The sequence below is a fragment of the Chrysemys picta genome, chromosome 1 (assembly GCF_011386835.1).
Source record: "Chrysemys picta bellii isolate R12L10 chromosome 1, ASM1138683v2, whole genome shotgun sequence".
NCBI lineage: Eukaryota > Metazoa > Chordata > Testudines > Emydidae > Chrysemys > Chrysemys picta.
In genome coordinates, this window is record NC_088791.1 from 17,203,356 (window position 1) to 17,225,172 (window position 21,817).

General features: G+C 44.3%; 1 protein-coding gene across 13 annotated transcripts in view; it reads right to left on the bottom strand.

Annotated features, from left to right (window-relative positions):
* Positions 1-21,817, bottom strand: part of FRMD4A (FERM domain containing 4A) — a 529,915-nt gene that overhangs the window by 177,893 nt on the left and 330,205 nt on the right. For 12 of the 13 annotated variants that reach the window (XM_065553559.1, XM_065553618.1, XM_065553447.1 and 9 more), the window contains one exon: positions 4,127-4,192. In XM_065553559.1, the coding sequence (XP_065409631.1) occupies positions 4,127-4,192 (66 nt within the window). Of the gene's footprint in view, positions 1-4,126; positions 4,193-19,948; positions 20,017-21,817 lie in introns of those variants that run through there. The other variant, XM_065553657.1, reaches the window with a different exon arrangement.

A 21,817-nucleotide genomic window follows, 5' to 3' on the forward strand; every position in this document is an offset into this window, starting at 1 on the left:
CACTTTACAAGCTGGCACGTTATTTGAAAATATTCAATGGATGGTTTTGCATGGCCCAAACCCAGCCAATGGGTCACCGGCAAACTATTTACTATGATTTATTGTGTTATTTGCATCAAGTTATGATTATTGGTCATTGCCATGCAAACTCTGTGGGCAATCACTTCAGTCACATGGTGGTGTTTCTGCTTTTTGATTCACTGACTCCACAATTCACCAAAAGTTTTAAGATGGCCTCCTGAACATTCACATGTTTCTCCTTCCGTAAACTTTCTTGTAAACAAAATGTTGCTGGTAAGCAAGCAAATAAACAGAGTCGCCAATACTGCCACAGCAAACCCATCAATGTTCTTCCCCGGCACACTCCTGTGTACTTTCCTGCAATATACCTCTAGCTGTAATTATTAAAATTGTGACCAGTGCCTCGTTAGAGCGGTTTGCAATATTCATATACGTCTGTTAATCTAGAGACTCTGGGTAAAATTTCTAGAGGCTCCTGAGGGTTCATCTACACAACTTGCTCAGGTTGAAAGACTTGGGTGTGTGGGGCTTATGCTAGTGCTCTAAAACTAGCCGTGTAGCCAGCACTTCAAAGGTGTGATCCACCCCCTTCCTAGGCTTCAGAACCCGAGCTCAAGCCTGAATCGCAATGTCAAAGTGCTGTCTACAGAGCTCTTTTTTAGAGCGCTAGCACAAGCCCGCAAATCCACACCTGTCAACCCCGGCTGGGCGGCTCGCTGTCATGGACCGCCGCAGGCTGTGAAAATGTACCCCCACGTGATTTAGGAACCCAAGTCCCAATTTCACAAGTGACTTCGGTGCTTAGGAGCCCAACTTTCATTGAAAGACAGTGGGATATAGGCTCCTGAACACCTACATCCCTTTTGAAAATGGGACTTAGGTGCGTTTGAAAATGTTACCCTTTATTTTTTGTTGCCTACGATTTTTGAACAACTATCCAGAGTCACCTACAAATCAGTGCTGAAATGCATTTCCTGTGATTCAAACGGGTTCCAAAAGACCCCATTCATCTTCTCCCTGTTTGCTATAGCAAAGCAAACACTCATCCTGCCCACCCCAAGCTTATCAGCTGCCGGACATTAATTTGAGTGCTATGGGAAGTTTCATTTCCTGCTTCTAGTGCTGCTGTAGCGTTTGTAAGAGGAAAGTCATTTTTCTAATTCTTATTATTAACCCTTTGGAGATCTCTGAGAGACATGCCAGAATTTCCAGAGGGATCAGCAGCTGCAATCAGGTTCTGATTTTCAAGAAAGCTCAGGTCCCAATTTAGGCACCTAAATAAATAGCCAGATTTTTCATAAGGACTTAGCACCCAGCAGCTTGCATGGGGAACATTTTTGTCAGACTTTTCCAGTTTGGGGATTAAAAACCAAAAAACATTTATAAAAAACACCACCACCAAAATGGTTTTGAAAAAAACAAACTTCTTTTTTGGTTTCTGATTTTTCGATGGGAAACTATGGGGGGAGAGATAGCTCAGTGGTTTGAGCATTGGCCTGCTAAACCCAGCATTGTGAGTTCAGCCCTTGAGGGGGCCACTTGGGGATCTGGGGCAAAATAAGTACTTGGTCCTGCTAGTGAAGGCAGGGGGCTGGACTCAATGACCTGTCAAGGTCCCTTCCAGTTCTAGGAGATGGGATATCTCCATTAATTATTATTATTATTTTTTAACTAACATTTTCATGGGAAATTCTGATGAAAGCAATAATGTTTTTAAATTTCCTGTGGCAAATAATTGGCATTTTCCTACCAGCTTGATTCTTTTGAAAGATCTACTCCTAATTGTGGGTGCTGAACACTTTTGAAAGTCTGGTTCCGTTTCTGGCTCTCTGTAGCTATACAGTGGTATAGCTTCCTGTCCAAGAAATGGTCATATGAGTGGAAATACGTTACATTTTAGAAATGAATTCATTCTAGTCAATGAATGAATTCTACAAACCGAGTTAGTGGATCTATGTACATTAGGGAAATCCTAGCACCATACACCTGTATGCCTGGATATTAAAAGTGTGCAGATGAAGAATATCTTGTCAGGTATCGATTTGTTATGTGTGCTACTGTACCTTAAAGAGATGATGCGTTTAGGTACTGATCCTACCCAGTGTAGGTGGGGAGCATTACACATGTAAGTGAAAGGTAAAATAGTGCTAAACAGGAAAGGAAGAGCAGGGGAACCCAGCCCTGTATTAATGAGAGCTGTGCTGAATGGCTACCGAATTATTCCTGCTGAGTAGCGGGTTCATGGTTAAGCAGGGGGCATGTATCTCAGCCATTCATTTGCATGAGAAGGATCAAAGGTAAGCACAGATTTCCTCAGACATTCCTGCCACTCTCAGCCCACCCCCGGCCAATTTCATTACTCTGGGCAAGAGGACAGGTGTACGAGGACGTGGGGACGGAAGCTTATTCCCATTCAGTGTGGAGGCCAGGTGCCCACGTGTCGCTTCCTCCACTCACACAACTGTTATAGGCCAATCACCTCACCCAGCCTCCCGTGACCTGCTCAAGGACTTGCGGGACCAGGACCTTAGTCAGTAGGCAGTGAGCAGAAAGACCCAGAGGGTTCCTGGCAGGCGGAGGACTCACTGCAGCAGGTAGGTGCACACACGCTCTGTTAGTAACATCACATCACTTCATTAGCATTAGAATCTAGGCCCTATAGGCTGCTGACCTGTCCCCTCAGCCCAGAAAGGAGTGACACCATGCCCAGGGTCTGTGTCAGGCCCCTTTCCCAGGATTTCAGCTGTACTTCTTCCACATCAAACTAGCACAGCGCATCAATCATCCCTTCCCTGAGCCCGGGGTCTTCTACAGGGGCGTCCATCTGTTTATTCCACTCCACAGGCTGTTTGTCTGAGAGTCATGCCGTGCTCCAGGGCCTCCTGCAGGAGCCAGCCTGCTTCAGTAGCAGTCTCCCCTTGACCCGAAGGGCCAGCCACCCTGTGACAGGTCAAACCTGGGACCTTACCGTGACTGTCAGGAAATGCTCCCTTTCCTATGACATGTGGCATGAACTGTCAGCTCCTGCTTTTCTAGGAGGAGCTCAGTCCTGACTGATGATGTACCTTCAGAATCCCCAAGCATACAGAGTGAAGTATCTGTACTAAGAACCTACCTCCCGCGGGTCCTCACAGGTCTTACGCAATTAAGGCAGGCTAGCCCAGAGATTTCCAACCTACTGCTGAGTGATCTCTCATCAAGCTGCAGGGGTTAGTTTGGGGGTCAGAGTATACATTTTGGGGGGTAGGGGTGATGTCTTCGTATGGTGTGGTGTACAATAAAGCTCTGATCCTGACTGGGACCTCAGGGTGGTTACTCTACAATAGTACAAAGGAAGGTGAAAAAGTAGCCAAAGATTTAAAACAGATATCTGGGAGATGTAAGTTCAAATCCCAGCAATCAGAAGAATGAAATAGCTCTAGTTGGACTGCACACATGTTTAAGGCATATTCATGAATCCCAATAGGTATATTCTGAAATATCTCCAAAGATAAATCACCTCTTACATTTCCATATGTTGCCTTTTATCTTGAAGCATGTACTATAAACCTAAACTGACATGCAAACTACATATGTGCGGGTCACTTCACCCACGACTGAAGCGCTGCCATCTCCGACAGCAGTTTAACATCACCCAGCGATGATTTAGGAAGTGAAGAACAGTGTGCGTGCAATTGACACTGCAGAGGGAATTTTAGGTAGGCAGAATGTTGTTCCTGGAGCTGAAATTTGGCCAGGACATGATGGTTAATGCCTCAGAAGGTGTCATGGGATTATTAAGGACCACAAGCGGCCCTGACTTTGGTTTTCCATCCCACCCAAAAGACAGTGGTCCCAGCACCATTTTGGAGCATTGGTCGTGCTCTGACACAGAGTGAAGAGTGCCAGATAATGAATCACTGCCAACACTTCCTGCAGCACCCTGGATGTCTCCCATTCTCTAAAGTCCGGGCCCAAGTTGATGCTGCTTAGCTTGCAAGATCCAAGAGGATCCCAGCACAAAGTAGCCGAATAGCAGGGAGCTTGCTACAAGCCCAATTTACTTCATATGGCCCAGAATTCAGAGCTGTGTCAAACGCTGCCATCAGTGGAGATAATTTATTACCTGCACGAGAAGTTCCAGCTTCCTGTCATCGAGGAGGTGCACTTGACATCGGCGGCCCTCCGTCATCTGCAAGAGAGAAACAAAGTGTGTTTCAGGGTCCTTCATTTACAGGCTTGGCAAACATCGAGAGCTGCCACTAAAGCACTGCAGGCATGCTCCCTCGAAGCTCTGTCCCAGCAAAGGGTTTCATTCCCTGGTTTCCCTTCCCTGGCACCAGGAAAAGAAAAAGTTGCATGAGACGAAGAAATAACACCCTACCAACTTTCACTGAACAGCGCGGCTTTGACTCAGCTACAGAGAGTGGATTGCTCCAGCCTGAAAAATGAGGCCAAGGTGCGGAGTGAACAAGAGAGACCGCTAGTCCCGCACAGAATATGAGAGACAGCCCAGACGTTTCATACGTCTGCCCCCCCCCGTCTTCGATGCTTTGCTTGGCCACCAAGCAGTGCCAGGGAAAACTTCTCTACAAGTTACAAGGAAGTGGTTGATGCATCAAAGCAAAGATTCAACCACAGCTGAAATAGTTTAAAGCCTGGCAGGTCAAGTTCTTCCACGGTGTAACTCTACTGAATTCACTGGCGTTACACCGGGGATAAATTTGGCCTGGATCTTTCCCACCTGCGCTCATCTACACTAGAGAGTTGCACCAGTTTACCTACACCGGTATAATTAAAATGGTACTACACCCCCAATGTGGACACAGCTATATTGATATAAAGGTGCTTTATACAAGTACAGCTATCCACAGACATAATTATACCACTAAAATTTAAGCATAGACCAGGCCTGTTCCAAACTCATGTAGACTGCGGCTGCACTGAAATGCATGAGAGTACTTCCATGGATTCAGGGAAGCTTCTCCATGGCCAGCCGGGAGTTTTACAGAGTGCCCCTATGGGCAAGCCACTATGACCAAAAGTGTGAGATCTCTATGCACTGTTAGGCATTCAGAATCCGAGTCAGCAAAGCACTGAAACACATGCATAACTTTAAACACGTGAATAGTCCTATTGGCTGTCGGTGGGACTTGTGCCTAAGTCATGGAGGGGGCTTTTGAAACTTCCAGTCCTGTATTATACAGACACTCTCAGGGAGTAAGGCAGTGGCTTGGCTGCTCCCTTTAAAGTCAACGAAAGTCATGCAGGGAAAGCCTCATAGCAGCACTTTCAAAGTTGACTTTTTAAGGGTAACGCAGTATTAAGAATATTCTTATCTTAAGGCCAAGGCAGATTTCTGTGTGTTGAGAGGATTCTCTATCCAATTCAATACTATTTCGTGCCCTGACAAGCGCTGTAGGTGTTGCCGAAACAGAATCCTCCAGTATCTCCCAGAGCGAGCTACAATCTCCCCGGGATGCAATCTTCACAATGCGTCCGAGGTCTTATACCTGTAAAGCAGACACTTCCTCCAGGACTAGCTCAGCTCTCTGTATGGGAGATAGCAGAGCTGACTCGAAGTTCAGAGGTCTTCTTTTAGAGAACCACAGCAACCAGGATACTTGAACCCAATGGGTTAACCAAGGACAGCTTTGCCTTTAGACCTGTGTTATCAGGATTCCATGGGCTTAAAACCACACCCATCTCCACTTTCACAGAGCACTCTGCAACATTAAACTCCTAAAGGTGAGCTTTATAATCAGCAATATTAGTCAAAGGCACCTTTTCTTTTCAGTTACCGCCAACCCATACGATTTACCACCCCAGGCATGTACAAACATCACTGAAAACCCTGCAGGCTTTGTCTGTGTTGCTAGTTATACCAGAATGTCTTTTGAATACCAACAATGCTAACTAATTCCTGTTTCTTAGGCACAATTGGAGCTCTGGCATTCAACTCAAAGAAAATCCTTTGTAAAACAAGACTTCTCATAAATGTCAATTGGTTACCGCCATGGCTACAAACTGTCTTGCTACAAGATATCTCTCTGGTAACTAATGGCATGCAAAATATTGCTCTACATTGGTTATGTTGCTTGATGAGTGATATGTGTTCTATAAATCCCGTTTGTATTTACATGGTTTTCAACTCAGCTGTAAAGATGTGCTCTAGGCTTGCCATTTAAGGCCTCAGACAAGAAGGAAATTTGTGTGTCCATAGCACTTCTTCCCCATAGATCTCAGAGAGCCTTATGTAGTATTCCTGAGCATGCAGGGACTCTCAGGTTTTAGCAAAAGGCTTTCATTTAACTGTTCCATCAGCAACTTAATGGAGGAGATTGGATTCAATGTCTTACTTGGAGAACTCCAAAATAGTCTGTCTCCATGTCCCTCTCTAGCCTATTTCCCGTCTGATACCTGCAGGGTCCACAAGTTGGGGCTATGCCACATCTAAAAAAGGTGGAGAAGCATCTTTATCCCAGTTTTACCTGTTCAATTAATTGAGGCAGAAAACAGGTAAGGGACTTGCTCAGGGCCACATCTTGAAGCAGTGGCAGAGATGGAGACTAGGTCTACACTACCCGCCTGAATCGGCGGGTAGAAATCGATCTCTCGGGGATCGAATTATCGCGTCTTGTCGGGACGCGACAATCGATCCCCGAATCGACGCTCTTACTCCACCAGCGGAGGTGGGAGTAAGCGCCGTCGACGGGGAGCCGCGGAGGTCGATTTTGCCGCCGTCCTCACAGCGGGGTAAGTCGGCTCCGATAGGTCGAATTCAGCTACGCTATTCGCGTAGCTGAATTTGCATATATTAAATCGACTCCTCCCTGTAGTGAAGACCTGCCCAGAAACACAATCCGATTCCCCTGACTCTCAGTGCTGTGTATAATCTACTAGATCACAACAGCACTTTTTAAAATGAGAGGGTTTTTTGTTTTTTAAATGTGCAGATATTTTTGGTTTTGCACTATCATAGCTCAAAAAAGGCTCAGTTTTCAACTGGAACTTTATAGCTTCCTGCTCCTTAATTTTGTAACCTCCTAGTAGGTTTTGTTTTAGGTTTAGGTTTTTCCTAAGGCAAACAGATGGTATCCTGGAATTCAAAAATAAGTTAAAGATATTGTGCATGACACAGAATCTCAATTAGGTGCAAAATGTTGTGCATATTTTGATCACTTGCAGAGATGGGAAAAATGTAGGAAAAGTTAATGTATCTTTGGGTTTTGCAATATTGCTTATCACTAGAGCATCTGAGTAGCTTTCATGTTAGACTGGCAATTGCAAAGTACCTAGCAGACTTCAAGGGATATGTAATAGTTTATATATAGTATGTTCACATAGTATATATATCAGGGTGGATTGATTTTAAATGAAGGCAATACAAATCACAACTTTAATCATGATTTAAATTACCTCATGAAAAGCCACCATTTAACTAATTGATTTTAATCCAGTTTTCCTTTTGCACTTCAGTTCTTTTCTAAAGAAAGGTGCATTCTCATTGGTTGATATAATCATTAAACTTGTTAATTTACAACAAAATAGAGCATTTACACTAGATTTGGCACACCATTTTGCTACCTAGGAAGTATACTATAACCTGGGAGGCAGTGACCATGAGATGGTCGAGTTCAGGATCCTGACACAAGGAAGAAAGGAGAGCAGCAGAATACGGACCCTGGACTTCAGAAAAGCAGACTTTGACTCCCTCAGGGAACTGATGGGCAGGATCCCCTGGGAGAATAACATGAAGGGCAAAGGGGTCCAGGAGAGCTGGCTGTATTTTAAAGAATCCTTATTGAGGTTGCAGGAACAAACCATCCCGATGTGTAGAAAGAATAGTAAATATGGCAGGCGACCAGCTTGGCTAAACAGTGAAATCCTTGCTGATCTTAAACGCAAAAAAGAAGCTTACAAGAAGTGGAAGATTGGACAAATGACCAGGGAGGAGTATAAAAATATTGCTCAGGCATGCAGGAGTGAAATCAGGAAGGCCAAATCACACTTGGAGTTGCAGTTAGCAAGAGATGTTAAGAGTAACAAGAAGGGTTTCTACAGGTATGTTAGCAAGAAGAAGAAAATCAAGGAAAGTGTGGGCCCCTTACTGAATGAGGGAGGCAACCTAGTGACCGAGGATGTGGAAAAAGCTAATGTACTCAGTGATTTTTTTGCCTCTGTCTTCACGCACAAGGTCAGCTCCCAGATTGCTGCACTGGGCAGTACAGCATGGGGAGAAGGTGACCAGCCCTCTGTGGAGAAAGAAGTGGTTCGGGGACTATTTAGAAAAACTGGACATGCACAAGTCCATGGGGCCGGATGCGCTGCATCCGAGGGTGCTAAAGGAGTTGGCGGGTGAGATTGCAGAGCCATTAGCCATTATTTTTGAAAACTCATGGCGATCGGGGGAGGCCCCAGATGACTGGAAAAAGGCTAATGTAGTGCCCATCTTTAAAAAAGGGAAGAAGGAGGATCCGGGGAACTACAGGCCAGTCAGCCTCACCTCAGTCCCTGGAAAAATCATGGAGCAGGTCCTCAAGGAATCAATTATGAAACATTTAGAGGAGAGGAAAGTGATCAGGAACAGTCAGCACGGATTCACAAAGGGGAAGTCGTGCCTGACTAACCTAATTGCCTTCTATGATGAGATAACTGGCTCTGTGGATGAGGGGAAAGCAGTGGATGTGTTATTCCTTGACTTTAGCAAAGCTTTTGATACAGTCTCCCACAGTATTCTTGCCGCCAAGTTAAAGAAGTATGGGCTGGATGAATGGACTGTAAGGTGGATAGAAAGCTGGCTAGATCGTCGGGCTCAACGGGTAGTGATCAATGGCTCCATGTCTAGTTGGCAGCCGGTTTCAAGCGGAGTGCCCAAGGGTCGGTCCTGGGGCCGGTTTTGTTTAATATCTTTATTAATGATCTGGAGGATGGTGTGGACTGCACTCTCAGCAAGTTTGCAGATGACACTAAACTAGGAGGCGTAGTAGATACACTAGAGGGTAGGGATCGGATACAGAGGGACCTAGACAAATTAGAGGATTGGGCCGAAAAAAACCTGATGAGGTTCAACAAGGACAAGTGCAGTGTCCTGCACTTAGGACGGAAGAATCCCATGCACTGCTACAGACTAGGGACTGAATGGCTAGGTAGCAGTTCTGCAGAAAAGGACCTAGGGGTCACAGTGGACGAGAAGCTGGATATGAGTCAACAGTGTGCTCTTGTTGCCAAGAAGGCTAACGGCATTTTGGGCTGTATAAGTAGGGGCATTGCCAGCAGATCGAGGAACGTGATCGTTCCCCTTTATTCGACATTGGTGAGGCCTCATCTGGAATACTGTGTCCAGTTTTGGGCCCCACACTACAAGAAGGATGTGGAAAAATTGGAAAGAGTCCAGCGGAGGGCAACAAAAATGATTAGGGGTCTGGAGCACATGACTTATGAGGAGAGGCTGAGGGAACTGGGATTGTTTAGTCTCCAGAAGAGAAGAATGAGGGGGGATTTGATAGCAGCCTTCAACTACCTGAAGGGGGGTTCCAAAGAGGATGGAGCTCGGCTGTTCTCAGTGGTGGCAGATGACAGAACAAGGAGCAATGGTCTCAAGTTGCAGTGGGGGAGGTCCAGGTTGGATATCAGGAAAAACTATTTCACTAGGAGGGTGGCGAAACACTGGAATGCGTTACCTAGGGAGGTGGTGGAGTCTCCTTCCTTGGAGGTTTTTAAGGCCCGGCTTGACAAAGGCCTGGCTGGGATGATTTAGCTGGGAATTGGTCCTGCTTTGAGCAGGGGGTTGGACTAGATGACCTCTTGAGGTCCCTTCCAACTCTGATATTCTATGATTCTATGATTCTATATTCATTTATATAAGCAACTATGTAGCTTAATATTCTCAGATGCTTATTAAGTGTCCATTTTTAATATGTTAGAAAATGATGAATGATATATTGCTTATTTACTAGATAATCAACTTTTTGCTCCTGCTTTGTGTCAAACTACTGCATTAGGGTGGTACCTGGAATTTAACTGAACACACAAAACAGCATATAAAATTTATTTTTATTAAAGAAAACAACCTAAAGTGTTTTGGATATATAAACTTTTCTTATGAAAACATGTTTCACATTACAACTAAATGATTTATTAAAAAGAGGGATTAACTGTAGTCAGTGAATTACACTGATTATTTCAGGTCAGCCTGGGAAAATTTTCAAATATGCCTAAGTGAAAGTGGCTGGAGCTTAACTTCCTATTTGCCTAAGTCTCTTGAAAATGAGACAGTCTCCTAAGTTACTTAGGCTGACCTACTGCGCAGTATTTATAAAGCTTGACCTCAAAAGTTAGAATCAAGGGAGAAATCATCTTTCTTTATATAGAAAAAGCAGATTTTAACTCAAAGTGTTTGATAGAGGCGCCTGAATTCAGCATCTTTAGATTTTAAATATAAACCTGTTTAAAATTAAAAGAAAAAAATATAATTTAAATAAAACAAAAAAAAAATCCGATTTAAATAAAAAAATCGGATTTATTTTGATTTAGTCAAAAAAATTCTCAATTTTTATCCACCCTGACATACATGTGAAGAGCACTTCAGGTTCCTTCACAGCTCAGACACAAGCTTTATAGTGTCAGTAGATTCCTATGTTTCATATTGTTTCTGAGATTGGAATCTCAATGTAATGAACTGGCTAATGGGCATGGGTACTGCTGCCCTCTACTGGGCAGAACCAGAACTTTTTAGCGGACTGCCATAGGCCTTTTACTGTGATCGCAAATGGAGATTTTCCTGGAGCTCATAAGGAAAGGAGGATTTGGAGCAGAAGGAGCTGAGTTCTAGTCCTGCTGTTGTCTTGAAATTCAGTGTGGCTGAGATGTGCAGCACTGTGAAGTTGCTACATGCCCAGAGATTTCTTACAGACTTTTCCCTAAGATCAGGATCCCAGGCTAAGTGTATTATGTGGTTTTTCTTTCCTCTGAAGCAACAGGTACGGACCAGTGAAAAAGGCAGGACTACCAGACTAGTTATGAGCTAAGACATTATGGCAATGCCCATATTCCTGCTTGTTTCCAATTCCACAAGGGCACCTGCTCACAGTGAAAGCTATTTTCCAGCAACAAAGTAAAACAAGCTCTATTAGTGTGTTGGAGTGAGAAGCAGGAGTGTTTCATGGCACCGCAAGAGAGAACTGATCCAGCACATTCTGGCTGCACTGAGGCTGCTGCGTCTGACTCTCTGCAAAGTTGCAATTCCACAGTGTCTGCTCCATTGGGCCGGTGCCTCCATGGCCTCTCAGGAGATGAACCAAGGAGCAGCTTTGGATTGTCACATAACAAGAGAAGAGAAATCAATGGCAATGTTCAACAGATGGAACCAGGGAGCAGGAGGTCACTAACCATTAACAATTGCTCAGCAGCAGAGGCGTTTGATGGGGGAGCCTGCAAAGAGTGGCACAAGCTCTTTAAACTCCATCAATAAGATCTTGCTACTACGAGAGGGGCACAGGGGAGCTCAAAGCAGAAAGGGAGGGTGGGATTTACTTTCCCTTAGCTACTACAAGCATTTGGAGTATTCCAAGGGGGGGAAGGGGAAGAAGATTAAGAAAGGGAGGATTATGGGTATAAAACAAGTATGCTTGACGGTGAAGGGAAACATGTCTGAGCATAAGAGATCGTTCATGAACAGGGATCCTAGAAATCCATTTGCCACGGAAAAACACAGAATTTGCATTTTTAGAGAGAATCTTTAGTTTTTACTTACATTTTGTGAAAAAATAAAAACATATACAGTACAACCCCATTTATCTGAGCTTCCGTAATCCGGGCTCTCTGGATTAACCAAACCGGGGCTGATAGCCCAAGCCCTGGGTAGCAGGGCTTGGGCTTCAGCTGAATTGCAATTCTATTAATTTTATTTTATTATAATGATTGATGGCACCAACAGGTTTCATAAGAACATAAGAACATAAGGGTCCATCTAGCCCAGTATCCTGTCTACCGACAGTGGCCAATGCCAGGTGCCCCAGAGGGAGTGAACCTAACAGGCAATGATCAAGTGGTCTCTCTCCTGCCATCCATCTCCACCCTCTGACAGACAGAGGCTAGGGACACCATTCCTTACCCGTCCTGGCTAATAGCCATTAATGGACTTAACCACCATGAATTTATCCAGTCCTCTTTTAAACTCTGTTATAGTCCTAGCCTTCACAACCTCCTCAGGTAAGGAGTTCCACAAGTTGACTGTGCGCTGCGTGAAGAACTTCCTTTTATTTGTTTTAAACCTGCTGCCTATTAATTTCATTTGATGACCCCTAGTTCTTGTATTATGGGAATAAGTAAATAACTTTTCCTTATCCACTTTCTCCACATCACTCATGATTTTATATACCTCTATCATATCCCCCCCTTAGTCTCCTCTTTTCCAAGCTGAAGAGTCCTAGCCTCTTTAATCTCTCCTCATATGGGACCCATTCCAAACCCTTAATCATTTTAGTTGCCCTTTTCTGAACCTTTTCTAGAGCCAGTATATCTTTTTTGATATGAGGAGACCACATCTTCGAATGTGCTTAAAACATTATGTTCAACTGATACCTATATATATTGTGGCTAGGGAAACTAAAGTTCAGCATTTCATTTTAATCATGGAAAAACACAGATTCTTATGTTTTTTTATCAGAGAATTTTGGGTTTTTTTATCATGGAAAACTAGGATCCCTGATCATGAATACTTCAAAGCTGGACTTTGTTCTGAGCTGGGCAGGAAATTATGCACCGGAGTGTCATTGTAATACTGTAGGATTTATTACTTTCACACTCAGCTCAAGAGTTGTACCTGCTGCTTGCTAGGGAGAGCATCTGTTTGGATTTCATTAATTTGTGGCAGGGCTTTAGGCTCAGATCCTTCGAGATATTTAGGCTTCTAACTTCCAATGGAGCCTAAATACTTCGAAGATCTGGGTTTTTAGTGCCTATGTATTAGCAAGAATGTTGTAAGCAAGGCCTGAGAAGTAATTCATCCACTCTACTCAGCACTGATAAGACTTCAGCTGGAATACGGTGTCAAGTTCTGGGCACCACATTTCAGGAAAGATGCGGACAAATTGGAGAAAGAGCAGAGGAGAGCAACAAAAATTATTAAAGGTCTAGAAAACATGACCTCTGAGGGAAAATTGAAAAAAATGGGTTTGTTTAGTCTGGAGAAGAGAAGACTGAGGGGGGGGGGGGGGACATGATAACACTCTTCAAGTACATAAAAGGTTGTTAGAAAGAGGAGGGCGATAAATCATTCTGATTAGTCACTGAGGACAGGATGAGAAGTAATGGGCTTAAATTGCAGCAAGTGAGATTTAGGCTGGACACTAGGAAAATCTTCCTGTCAGGGTAGTTAAGCACTGGAACAAATTACCTAGGGAGGTTGTGGAATTTCCATCATTGGAGGTTTTTAAGAACAGGTTAGACAAACACCTGTCAGGGATGGTCTAGATCACTAGTATATAATCTCTGAGGCAGTGTGGTCTGGCGGGTAAAGCACTAAACTGACACCTAGGTTCAATTCCTGGCTCTACTGCTGGTATGCTAGGTGACCACAGACAAGTTACCTCACCTCTCTGCCTCAGTTTTGCCATTTGTAAAATGGGGATAACTATATACTGACCTCCTTTGCCAAGTGCTTTGAGATCTAGGGATGAAAAGTGCTATGTGAGAACTACGTAGACATTTGTTCATCCCAGAGTATTTCTTCACAGCAGAAAGTAAATTCCTCTTAAAAGTTACTTGCTGACTCTCTTAGATCTTTGCCTTTTGCATTAAGGAAAGATTTTCTAGCTACCTTTGTTTGACATCAACATAAAGCTTTAAAGCTCATTTGGCGATGGCTGCCCAAATATTTACATTGTGCGTTTCTGAGGAAAGTATTACGTAGAGAGGCTGGCAGTTGTTTTGCACTGTTATGTGAACCATTTTAGCAGCTCACCTCTTTTCCATTCATCTGGACTCTAACGCCAAACACTGGCTCCGAGAGTTCTACAGACTGTCCCCAACATACCCTGGAAACACACCTGAACACTCAGTTAAATTCTGGTCACAGGTCAGCCTGCCAGTAAACTACCAAAAGTGTGCACTGCTCACAGAACTGTTGGAGCCAACACAAATAATGTTCTTTAAAAAAAGAAACAGTTGCAAAGTGATCCCTTTTCAGCTGCTCTTCCAAAAAATAAAAAAAAATCCTGTAGGTGAAAACTGCCATACTAAATAACTCAAAGGCACAAAATGCAAATACTATCTACAGTGGCATTTCTATAAATATCCCTAGCACATTTCATTAGCAGTTGACTGCAGAAATAAAGAGGATACAGTGTATTCTTCCGTGACTCAAATAAAAAATTATAATTGGAAGCAGAATATTTCCTAAATGCTTGCTGCATGTACAGGAGGTAATTACTGTACTGAATACACAAAAACCTGTCACCGGAGCCTGGTGTTTGGACAGATCCATTGAAAGAAAGAGGAAGGAGAGATTGATTCCTTGATTAAAGGGTTACTATTGGCTTAATAACATGCTCCTGTCTGAAAACTTTTAACTGGCTGGTGGTACTGGGACTCCTAAATTGCTAGATCTCGAAGAGATGAGAGAGAAAAAATATTTTGGTTTACTTTGTGCTTTTACCAGCACTTTGGCCCTGATTCAAGAAAACACCTCTGTGACAAGATGGACAGATGCTCCACACGCCCCAGCGTACAAGGGGTCAGGGCCGCCCAGAGGATTCAGGGGGCCTGGGGTCTTCGGCGGCAGGGGGCCCCCGCCACCGAATTGCTGCTGAAGACCTGGCACTTCGGCGGCGGGTCCCGGGGCGGAAGGACCCCGCGCCGCGGGTCTTCAGGGCACTTTGGCGGCGGGTCCCGGAGCGGAAGGACCCCGCCCCCGCCGCCGAATTGCCGTCGAAGACCTGGAGCAGAAGAAGCTCTGGGGGCCCAGGCCCCGTGAGAGTTTTCCGGGGCCCCCAGAGTGAGTGAAGGACCCCGCTCCAGGGGCCCCAAGAAACTCACGTGGGGGCCCCTGCGGGGCCCGGGGCAAATTGCCCCACTTGCCCCCCCTCTGGGCGGCCCTGCAAGGAGTTAACCCAGACCCCTGCTTGTCACATGGCGGACTGGCGTAAGGATACAAAAGTAGAAGGGAAGCGACTACCTTGGGGAACAGTGCGACCTTCCCCTCCCAGCTGGCTAAGAAGCCAGAAAAGTCCCAGGCCTTTGAGGTCTATTGTTCTGAGTGACTTGTTTACTTCTGGAATCCTTTGTTTTTTGACTTATTAAAAGAAAGCCCTGAGAAAAAGGACTGAGAGTTATTCATCTTCCCCAGCTGGTGGGTCGGGCCACTGGCCTACAATTCCTATTAGGGAAAACACGCATGTGTTTAAAGTGAGGCACGTGTTTACATGCTTTTCAGAATCAGGGCCTTTGTGCATAGTCATTTTCACTGCTTTGTACAGTCTGTTAGTCAGCCATTTGCCCCTGTTGTTTGTATGCATCTTTCATGTAGCACCAGGGGAGAGAAGAAACATTTTCAAAAGAGAGGAAAAAGTGATTGTAGAACTACAAAAATTGGCACAATGGGAAATACTTCTATCACTTGGGGTTTAACGCACTAGGGTTCAAGTTGATGGTGTCTCTGATGTTTGTAAACTGCTCTGAGATCCCCTGACAGAAAGCAATACAGAAATGCAAAGTATTGTTTTCATATTTGTTCTATTATTATAAAATACCTAGGGTCTTTGGTAGAAGAGGCTAATGATGATTAGGAACCAGTGACCTAAATAATATTTTAGCAGCAAGTCCTATGGTGTCCCGGTGCCATTTTGGAGTAAGAACACATTAAACCCAGGGGCACTCTGTGGGTTAATCTTCTTTCATTCACAGCTATTCATGCTGTTCTTCTTTACCAAGAATACTATTCAGCAGTCTGTGCTAGAAGAGGTTAATTTTAAGCCTTGTGGTTCTTCCCTAGGAAGGATGATGATCTTAGTTCTCTAAGCCCTGTCCTCAAGCATTTGCCATCTACTAAGATGTGGAGAAATTGGAAAGGGTCCAGAGAAGAGCAACAAGAATGATTAAAGGTCTTGAGAACATGACCTATGAAGGAAGGCTGAAAGAATTGGGTTTGTTTAGTTTGGAAAAAAGAAGACTGAGAGGGGACATGACAGCAGTTTTCAGGTATTTAAAAGGGTGTCATAAGGAGGAGGGCGAAAACTTGTTCACCTTAGCCTCTAAGGGTAGAACAAGAAGCAATGGGTTTAAACTGCAGCAAGGGAGGTCTAGGTTGGACATTAGGAAAAAGTTCCTAACTATCAGGGTGGTTAAACACTGGAATAAATTGCCTAGAGAGGTTGTGGAATCTCCATCTCTGGAGTTATTTAAGAGTAGGTTAGATAAATGTCTATCAGGGATGGTCTAGACAGTATTTGGTCCTGCCATGCGGGCAGGGGACTGGACTCGATGACCTCTCGAGGTCCCTTCCAGTCCTAGAATCTATGAATCTATGAATCTATAAAAGTCTTTCTGTAGTAGAACCGAGTAGGATCTATGGTACCCCTTTAAAGCAATGGCAGCAATGGGCAGCATCCCCTTTAAAGTTAACAACAACCTTAACTTTGGAGCCCTGGCCATAGATCCATGACAGATATCCCAAATTTAGACATAAAATTAGATATGAGCTCCTAAAACAGGACAGTGTTGAATGTTCCTAGTGTCCTCTAAAGCTGAATATAGGTAAATAGTTAGTAGGGAAGATGCCAGTAGGTGGCACTGAAAAATATGTAGTATTGTACCTGGTTTTGTAGGCTATATGCAACTTATGTGTAATGCAGATGGCTTCCTTTGTGGAACTTTTTACATCAGTTCTTAATGGTAAGAAAAAAAACCTACAGTGAGATTGTGTGTTTCATACACTGAGACCATTACATCCCAGACCAGGGGTGTGACCTCATATTGGTGAAGCTCCAATTACAGTCCTAGCCCTTTAAAATTCCTCCTCGCCTGCAGGAAGGGCATGGTGGTGGTGTGGCTATAAACAGGCCTTCAGTGTTATTCAGTGGACTTCACCTGGCAGGGCAGGGCATCCTCTGCACAACAGGAAGTATTTTAAAGGGCCGGGAATGCAGAATATTGCAGACATTTCTGTGACTATCAATGCCTGCAACAAATAAGAGGGAAGAGAGACCTATAATGAAAATGAGTAAGTGATTCGTTAGGAGGATTGACTTCTTGGGAGGAAAGATTAAAACACAAAATATGTATAGCCTCAGGGGAATAACTTCACTATCTGCAGGATGGGAACAGCAACAAGGGGAGAAATGATTATGGGCTATAAGTGGAGTTAAATAGGAAGAACGGGATGAAATTAAGCAAAGAGCAAATTTAGATCCAATACCAGGAGTGACGTTCCCTCGCCTGAGCGCGCGAGTGTCCTCTGTCCCCAGCACTTCCTCTCTACACTTCTCCTTACGTTTTGAGCAATACTGCCCCAGGAGCTGCTGAGTTCACTGTTTTACCCTGACAGCTGCCAAAAGAACTCTTGGCCTACAGCTGGACCCTTTTCTTCCCAACGCGGGAAGGTTACCATTTGTGCCTATGTGACTCAGGGCGTCTCCCCACAGCAATTGCGAGGCGCGACTGCAGCACACATGGGCACCCCCAAGCTAGCTTTGACTGAGCGAGCTCATTAGCAATAGCACCGTAGCCGTGGCAACAGAGTGGCAGGATGAGCTAGCTGCCCAAGTTACAACACTGCCTGGCACCCTGGGTTACTCCATGCTGCCTGGGCTACGTTGCTGTGATTTTAGTAACTAGTTGGATCAAAGCTAGCTTGGCGATGCTGTCCCCATTGCAGTGTAGCCACACCCGGCGGCTCCCAAGGCACCTACACACTTTTGAAAATCTCCCCCGAGTGATTTTCTGCACAGGTTGTTTCTTCCACAAACACCAAGGAACGTAAAGGCCCAGATTCAACAAAGCGTGTGCTTACACCCTTTTGTTTTTGATAGGCCTTGCTGAATCAGGCCCAAGGGAACTTTCTCCGTCTGTCCGTTTACAATACAAAGCCGAGATTCTCAAATGGGAAGACCTAGCATGCCACGTCTAAAACTCAAACTACTTAGTATTTGACCATGTACACCTCTACCCTGATATAACGCTGTCCTCGGGAGCCAAAAAATCTTACCGCGTTATAGGTGAAACCGCGTTATATCGAACTTGCTTTGATCCACCGGAGCACGCAGCCCCCCCCCCCCCAGAGCACTGCTTTACCACATTATATCTGAATTCGTGTTATATCGGGTCACGTTATATAGGGGTAGAGGTGTAGTTAGAATGGATTCTTAGTCTGACACTGTACTTTAAGCCAATCAGCGTACTACCCAACAGACTTCTGGATCGGCTCACCAGTGGTATATGTTTGAGAAACGCTGGCCTCAAGGGCCTACTTTCAACAGTATCCTGAGATAAGGAATTTCTTTCCTGGACATGCCGGTTTCCTCACCAGAATGTTGTTTTATGTCACCAATGCTTTTCCTCTCTGAAAATAATACGTGTCTATATTCTTTTGAAAAACAAAGGAAACCTGGACATTCCACTCCCCTGTCTTCCTTTCACGAATCCGACATTGTTTCAAAGCATCGGGGTATTTTCGATATTTATGTTTTGCCATTTCAATTATTTCACCCACCCACCCTTCAAACAGACCCTGCCTAGGAAAACAGGTTGTGTGGGCTAACGCAGTTTAATAACACCCATTTCCAAACACAAGTATAGCGAGAGTTTAACCCCTTTAAGGCAAGTTAGTGAGCCTAGGTTCCAGGGCTAGGGTGGACCATGAACAGCTAGCATGTTTTTCATCATGACCTATTTTCTTAGTCTGAGACATGGCCAAAGAGTCATTGGTCACAAGGTCAGACGTCTCAAATGCTGCTCAGTTTGCAAAATACTCTGCATTTGGGTGGGGACCCTGAAAATGCTTCTTCCTTCCCACCTGCATGGCTCCTTACCATATAGGCTTCCATTCAGCAAGGCAGTTAAGCACATGCTTAACTTTAAGCCCCTGCTCAAGTCCATCTTGCAAAGTTAAGCATGTGCTTAAGTGCTTATCTGGATCAGGGCCTTGCTGCCCATCCAACGTTTCCTTATGGTTGGATCTGGGAAGTGTTTGTTGCTCCTGTCCGACGTCTGTACTTTTAATGTAATTGTTACAAACACCTCAAGATGATAAGAGCTATAGAAATGGAATAAATAATAAATAAATGAATGATCTATCCTGTCAGGACACCTGCTCCACCCTCTGCCAGCTCAGGATTGTTCCCTGCAGTACATTTTCCTAGTGCTTTGTCCAGACTAGGTTAAAATGAGTCAAGTGGTGGGGCTTCCATCACTTCCCTTGGGAGACTACTGCACAGGCTAATAGATCTAATAGATCAGTTTCTGCCTAGAGCTGACTGCAACTGCTGCTAATAGAGGGAACCCTGAAGTCACTCAAAAATGTTCTGCTCAGCCGCTTGTGACTCCTGACCGCGAAGTTGACATGTTGTGCGTACCGAACGCCGGGAAGTGGCTTTAGGTGTCTTGGAAGACACTGGATCAATGTGCCAGCTTAACACAGAAATGTAAAGAGCAAATGCTACCAATGCTCTGCTTTCTGCATGCATTGCAAATGGGGGGGGAGGAATCTACTAGCCGTGCCAATGGAAATGACATGAATGGACATGACAGTGGTATACTGTTCTTACTGCATATGTATGGGCTTCATGATGAATTATTATTTTTATGACAGTAACGCCCAGAGATTGTAATGAGGGAGTGAGGTGCCATTGTGCTAGGCACTGGATAAACATGTAGTAAAAGAGACCTGAAGAACTTACAATTTATGTTAATGACAAGACATAACAGGTGGATGAAAGAAAAACATACTTACTTATATTGTAAGCTTCTTGGGACAGGGACTGTCTTTGTGTTCTGTGTTTGTACAGTGCCTAGCAATGGGGTTCCTAGACACCTCAGCAGAACAAGTAAATAGGAAGAAGAAGGAGAAGAAGAAAGAGGTGAGGGGTTGGTAGGCAGGGAGGATGAGGAGTCTGAGAAAGGAGTATGTTTTTGCATACATTTGCAGAGCATCCAACATTGGGGTGGTTGGCTGATGGAGTTTCGAGCATATCTCTCTGTGTTTTGATACCTTGGACCAGACATCACTCCCTGCCCGCCACTCCCATATTAGTCCCAATTTTTAGTGTGAAAATCCACAGTGACCAAGAGACAGTATGGTCTAGGGAACAGGACTGGGAGTCAGAGTTCTAACCTCTGTTCCACCACTGATCTGCCACATGATCTCAGACGTTATTATTAGTTTGTTATCTGTATCACCATCGAAGCCCTAGTTATTGACCGGGACCTCACTGTGCTGGGGGCTGTACAAACAGAACATGCGGTGCCTGCCCCAAAGAGCTACAGTTTAAGTATAAGACAAGAGACAACAGCTGGATACAGACAGATGGGGAAGCACAAGGAGTCAGCACGCTAGGCAGTGGTCTCACCTCACCAGTTGTCATGTCACTTCACTTCTTCATGGCCCTTCCCACCCTTTTTCCGGCTTGTCTACTTAGACTGTAAGCTCTCTGGGTCAGGACTGTGCCTCACTACATGTTTGTACAGTGGGCCTGGATCTTGCTTAGGAAATCTAGACACTAATGTAATATAATTAATAATAAATTCTTTTCTCCGAAGGTGTCTGAGTAGCTCTTGACGTCTTCTACGGCTGACATAATTCTTTTTAACAAATCATCAAAAAAATCAAATCTTTTTGATATCACCAGCCTTTTACCTCATCATGTTTTCCACAAATGTCTCCCAGTATAATTCCTTTGTGGATGTGGACCAGGCGGTAATTTTTACAAGAGAACAAACCAGCCTAATGAGAAAACGTTTGCAGGAAGTTTGGCTTAATTATACAGGAGAACAGGACAATTTCTTTGTGGTTGAAACTAATGTGATCTGCAGGAAAAAAAAAATCAATGTGGGTTCCTAGGAGATTGACTAAATTGACCCAGATGCTGGAAGCAACAGAATGTGTGAATTATTCTTGAAGGGCAAATCGGGACTTAATTCTTAAAATACCCATTTCAGTACTGTCTGTTGTGTCTATTGTACTGCTACACGTTCACACATGTAGGTGGTGTAGTTGCTTTTATTAGCTGAGTAGGCTGTTTGGGGTTATTCACAACACAGGCTTTCAGTAACTGTACCATATATTTAATTCACAGGGCCAGATCTTCAGCTAGCATAAGTGGATGCTGCTTCATAGAAGTCAATGTATCTACACCAGATGATGCTATGCACCATAGCCCTGAAACTTGTATCAAACTGTATTACAAGAAGGACAGGGAAGCATGCAGAGTGTATTGGACTTAAGGATGCAGGACTTACTGTCAAAGTCCTTCATGCTTTATTAGAGACAGGGCCAACCTGCAAACTTTGGCTACAGATTGGAATTGCTACCTGGAAAGATATTGGAACAAATGATTAAACAATCAATTTGTAAGCACCCGGAGGATAATAGGTTTATAAGGAATAGCCGGCATAGGTTTGTCAAGAATAAATCATGCCAAACCAAACTACCAGTAATTTCCTTCTTACACAGGGTTACTGGCCTAGTAGATAGTGGGGAAGCAGGAGACGTGATCTATCTTGATTTTAGTAAGGTTTTTGTCACAGGCCCACATGACATTCTCATAAGCAAACTAGGGAGCTGTGGTCTAGATGAAATTACTATAAGGTAGGTGCACAACTT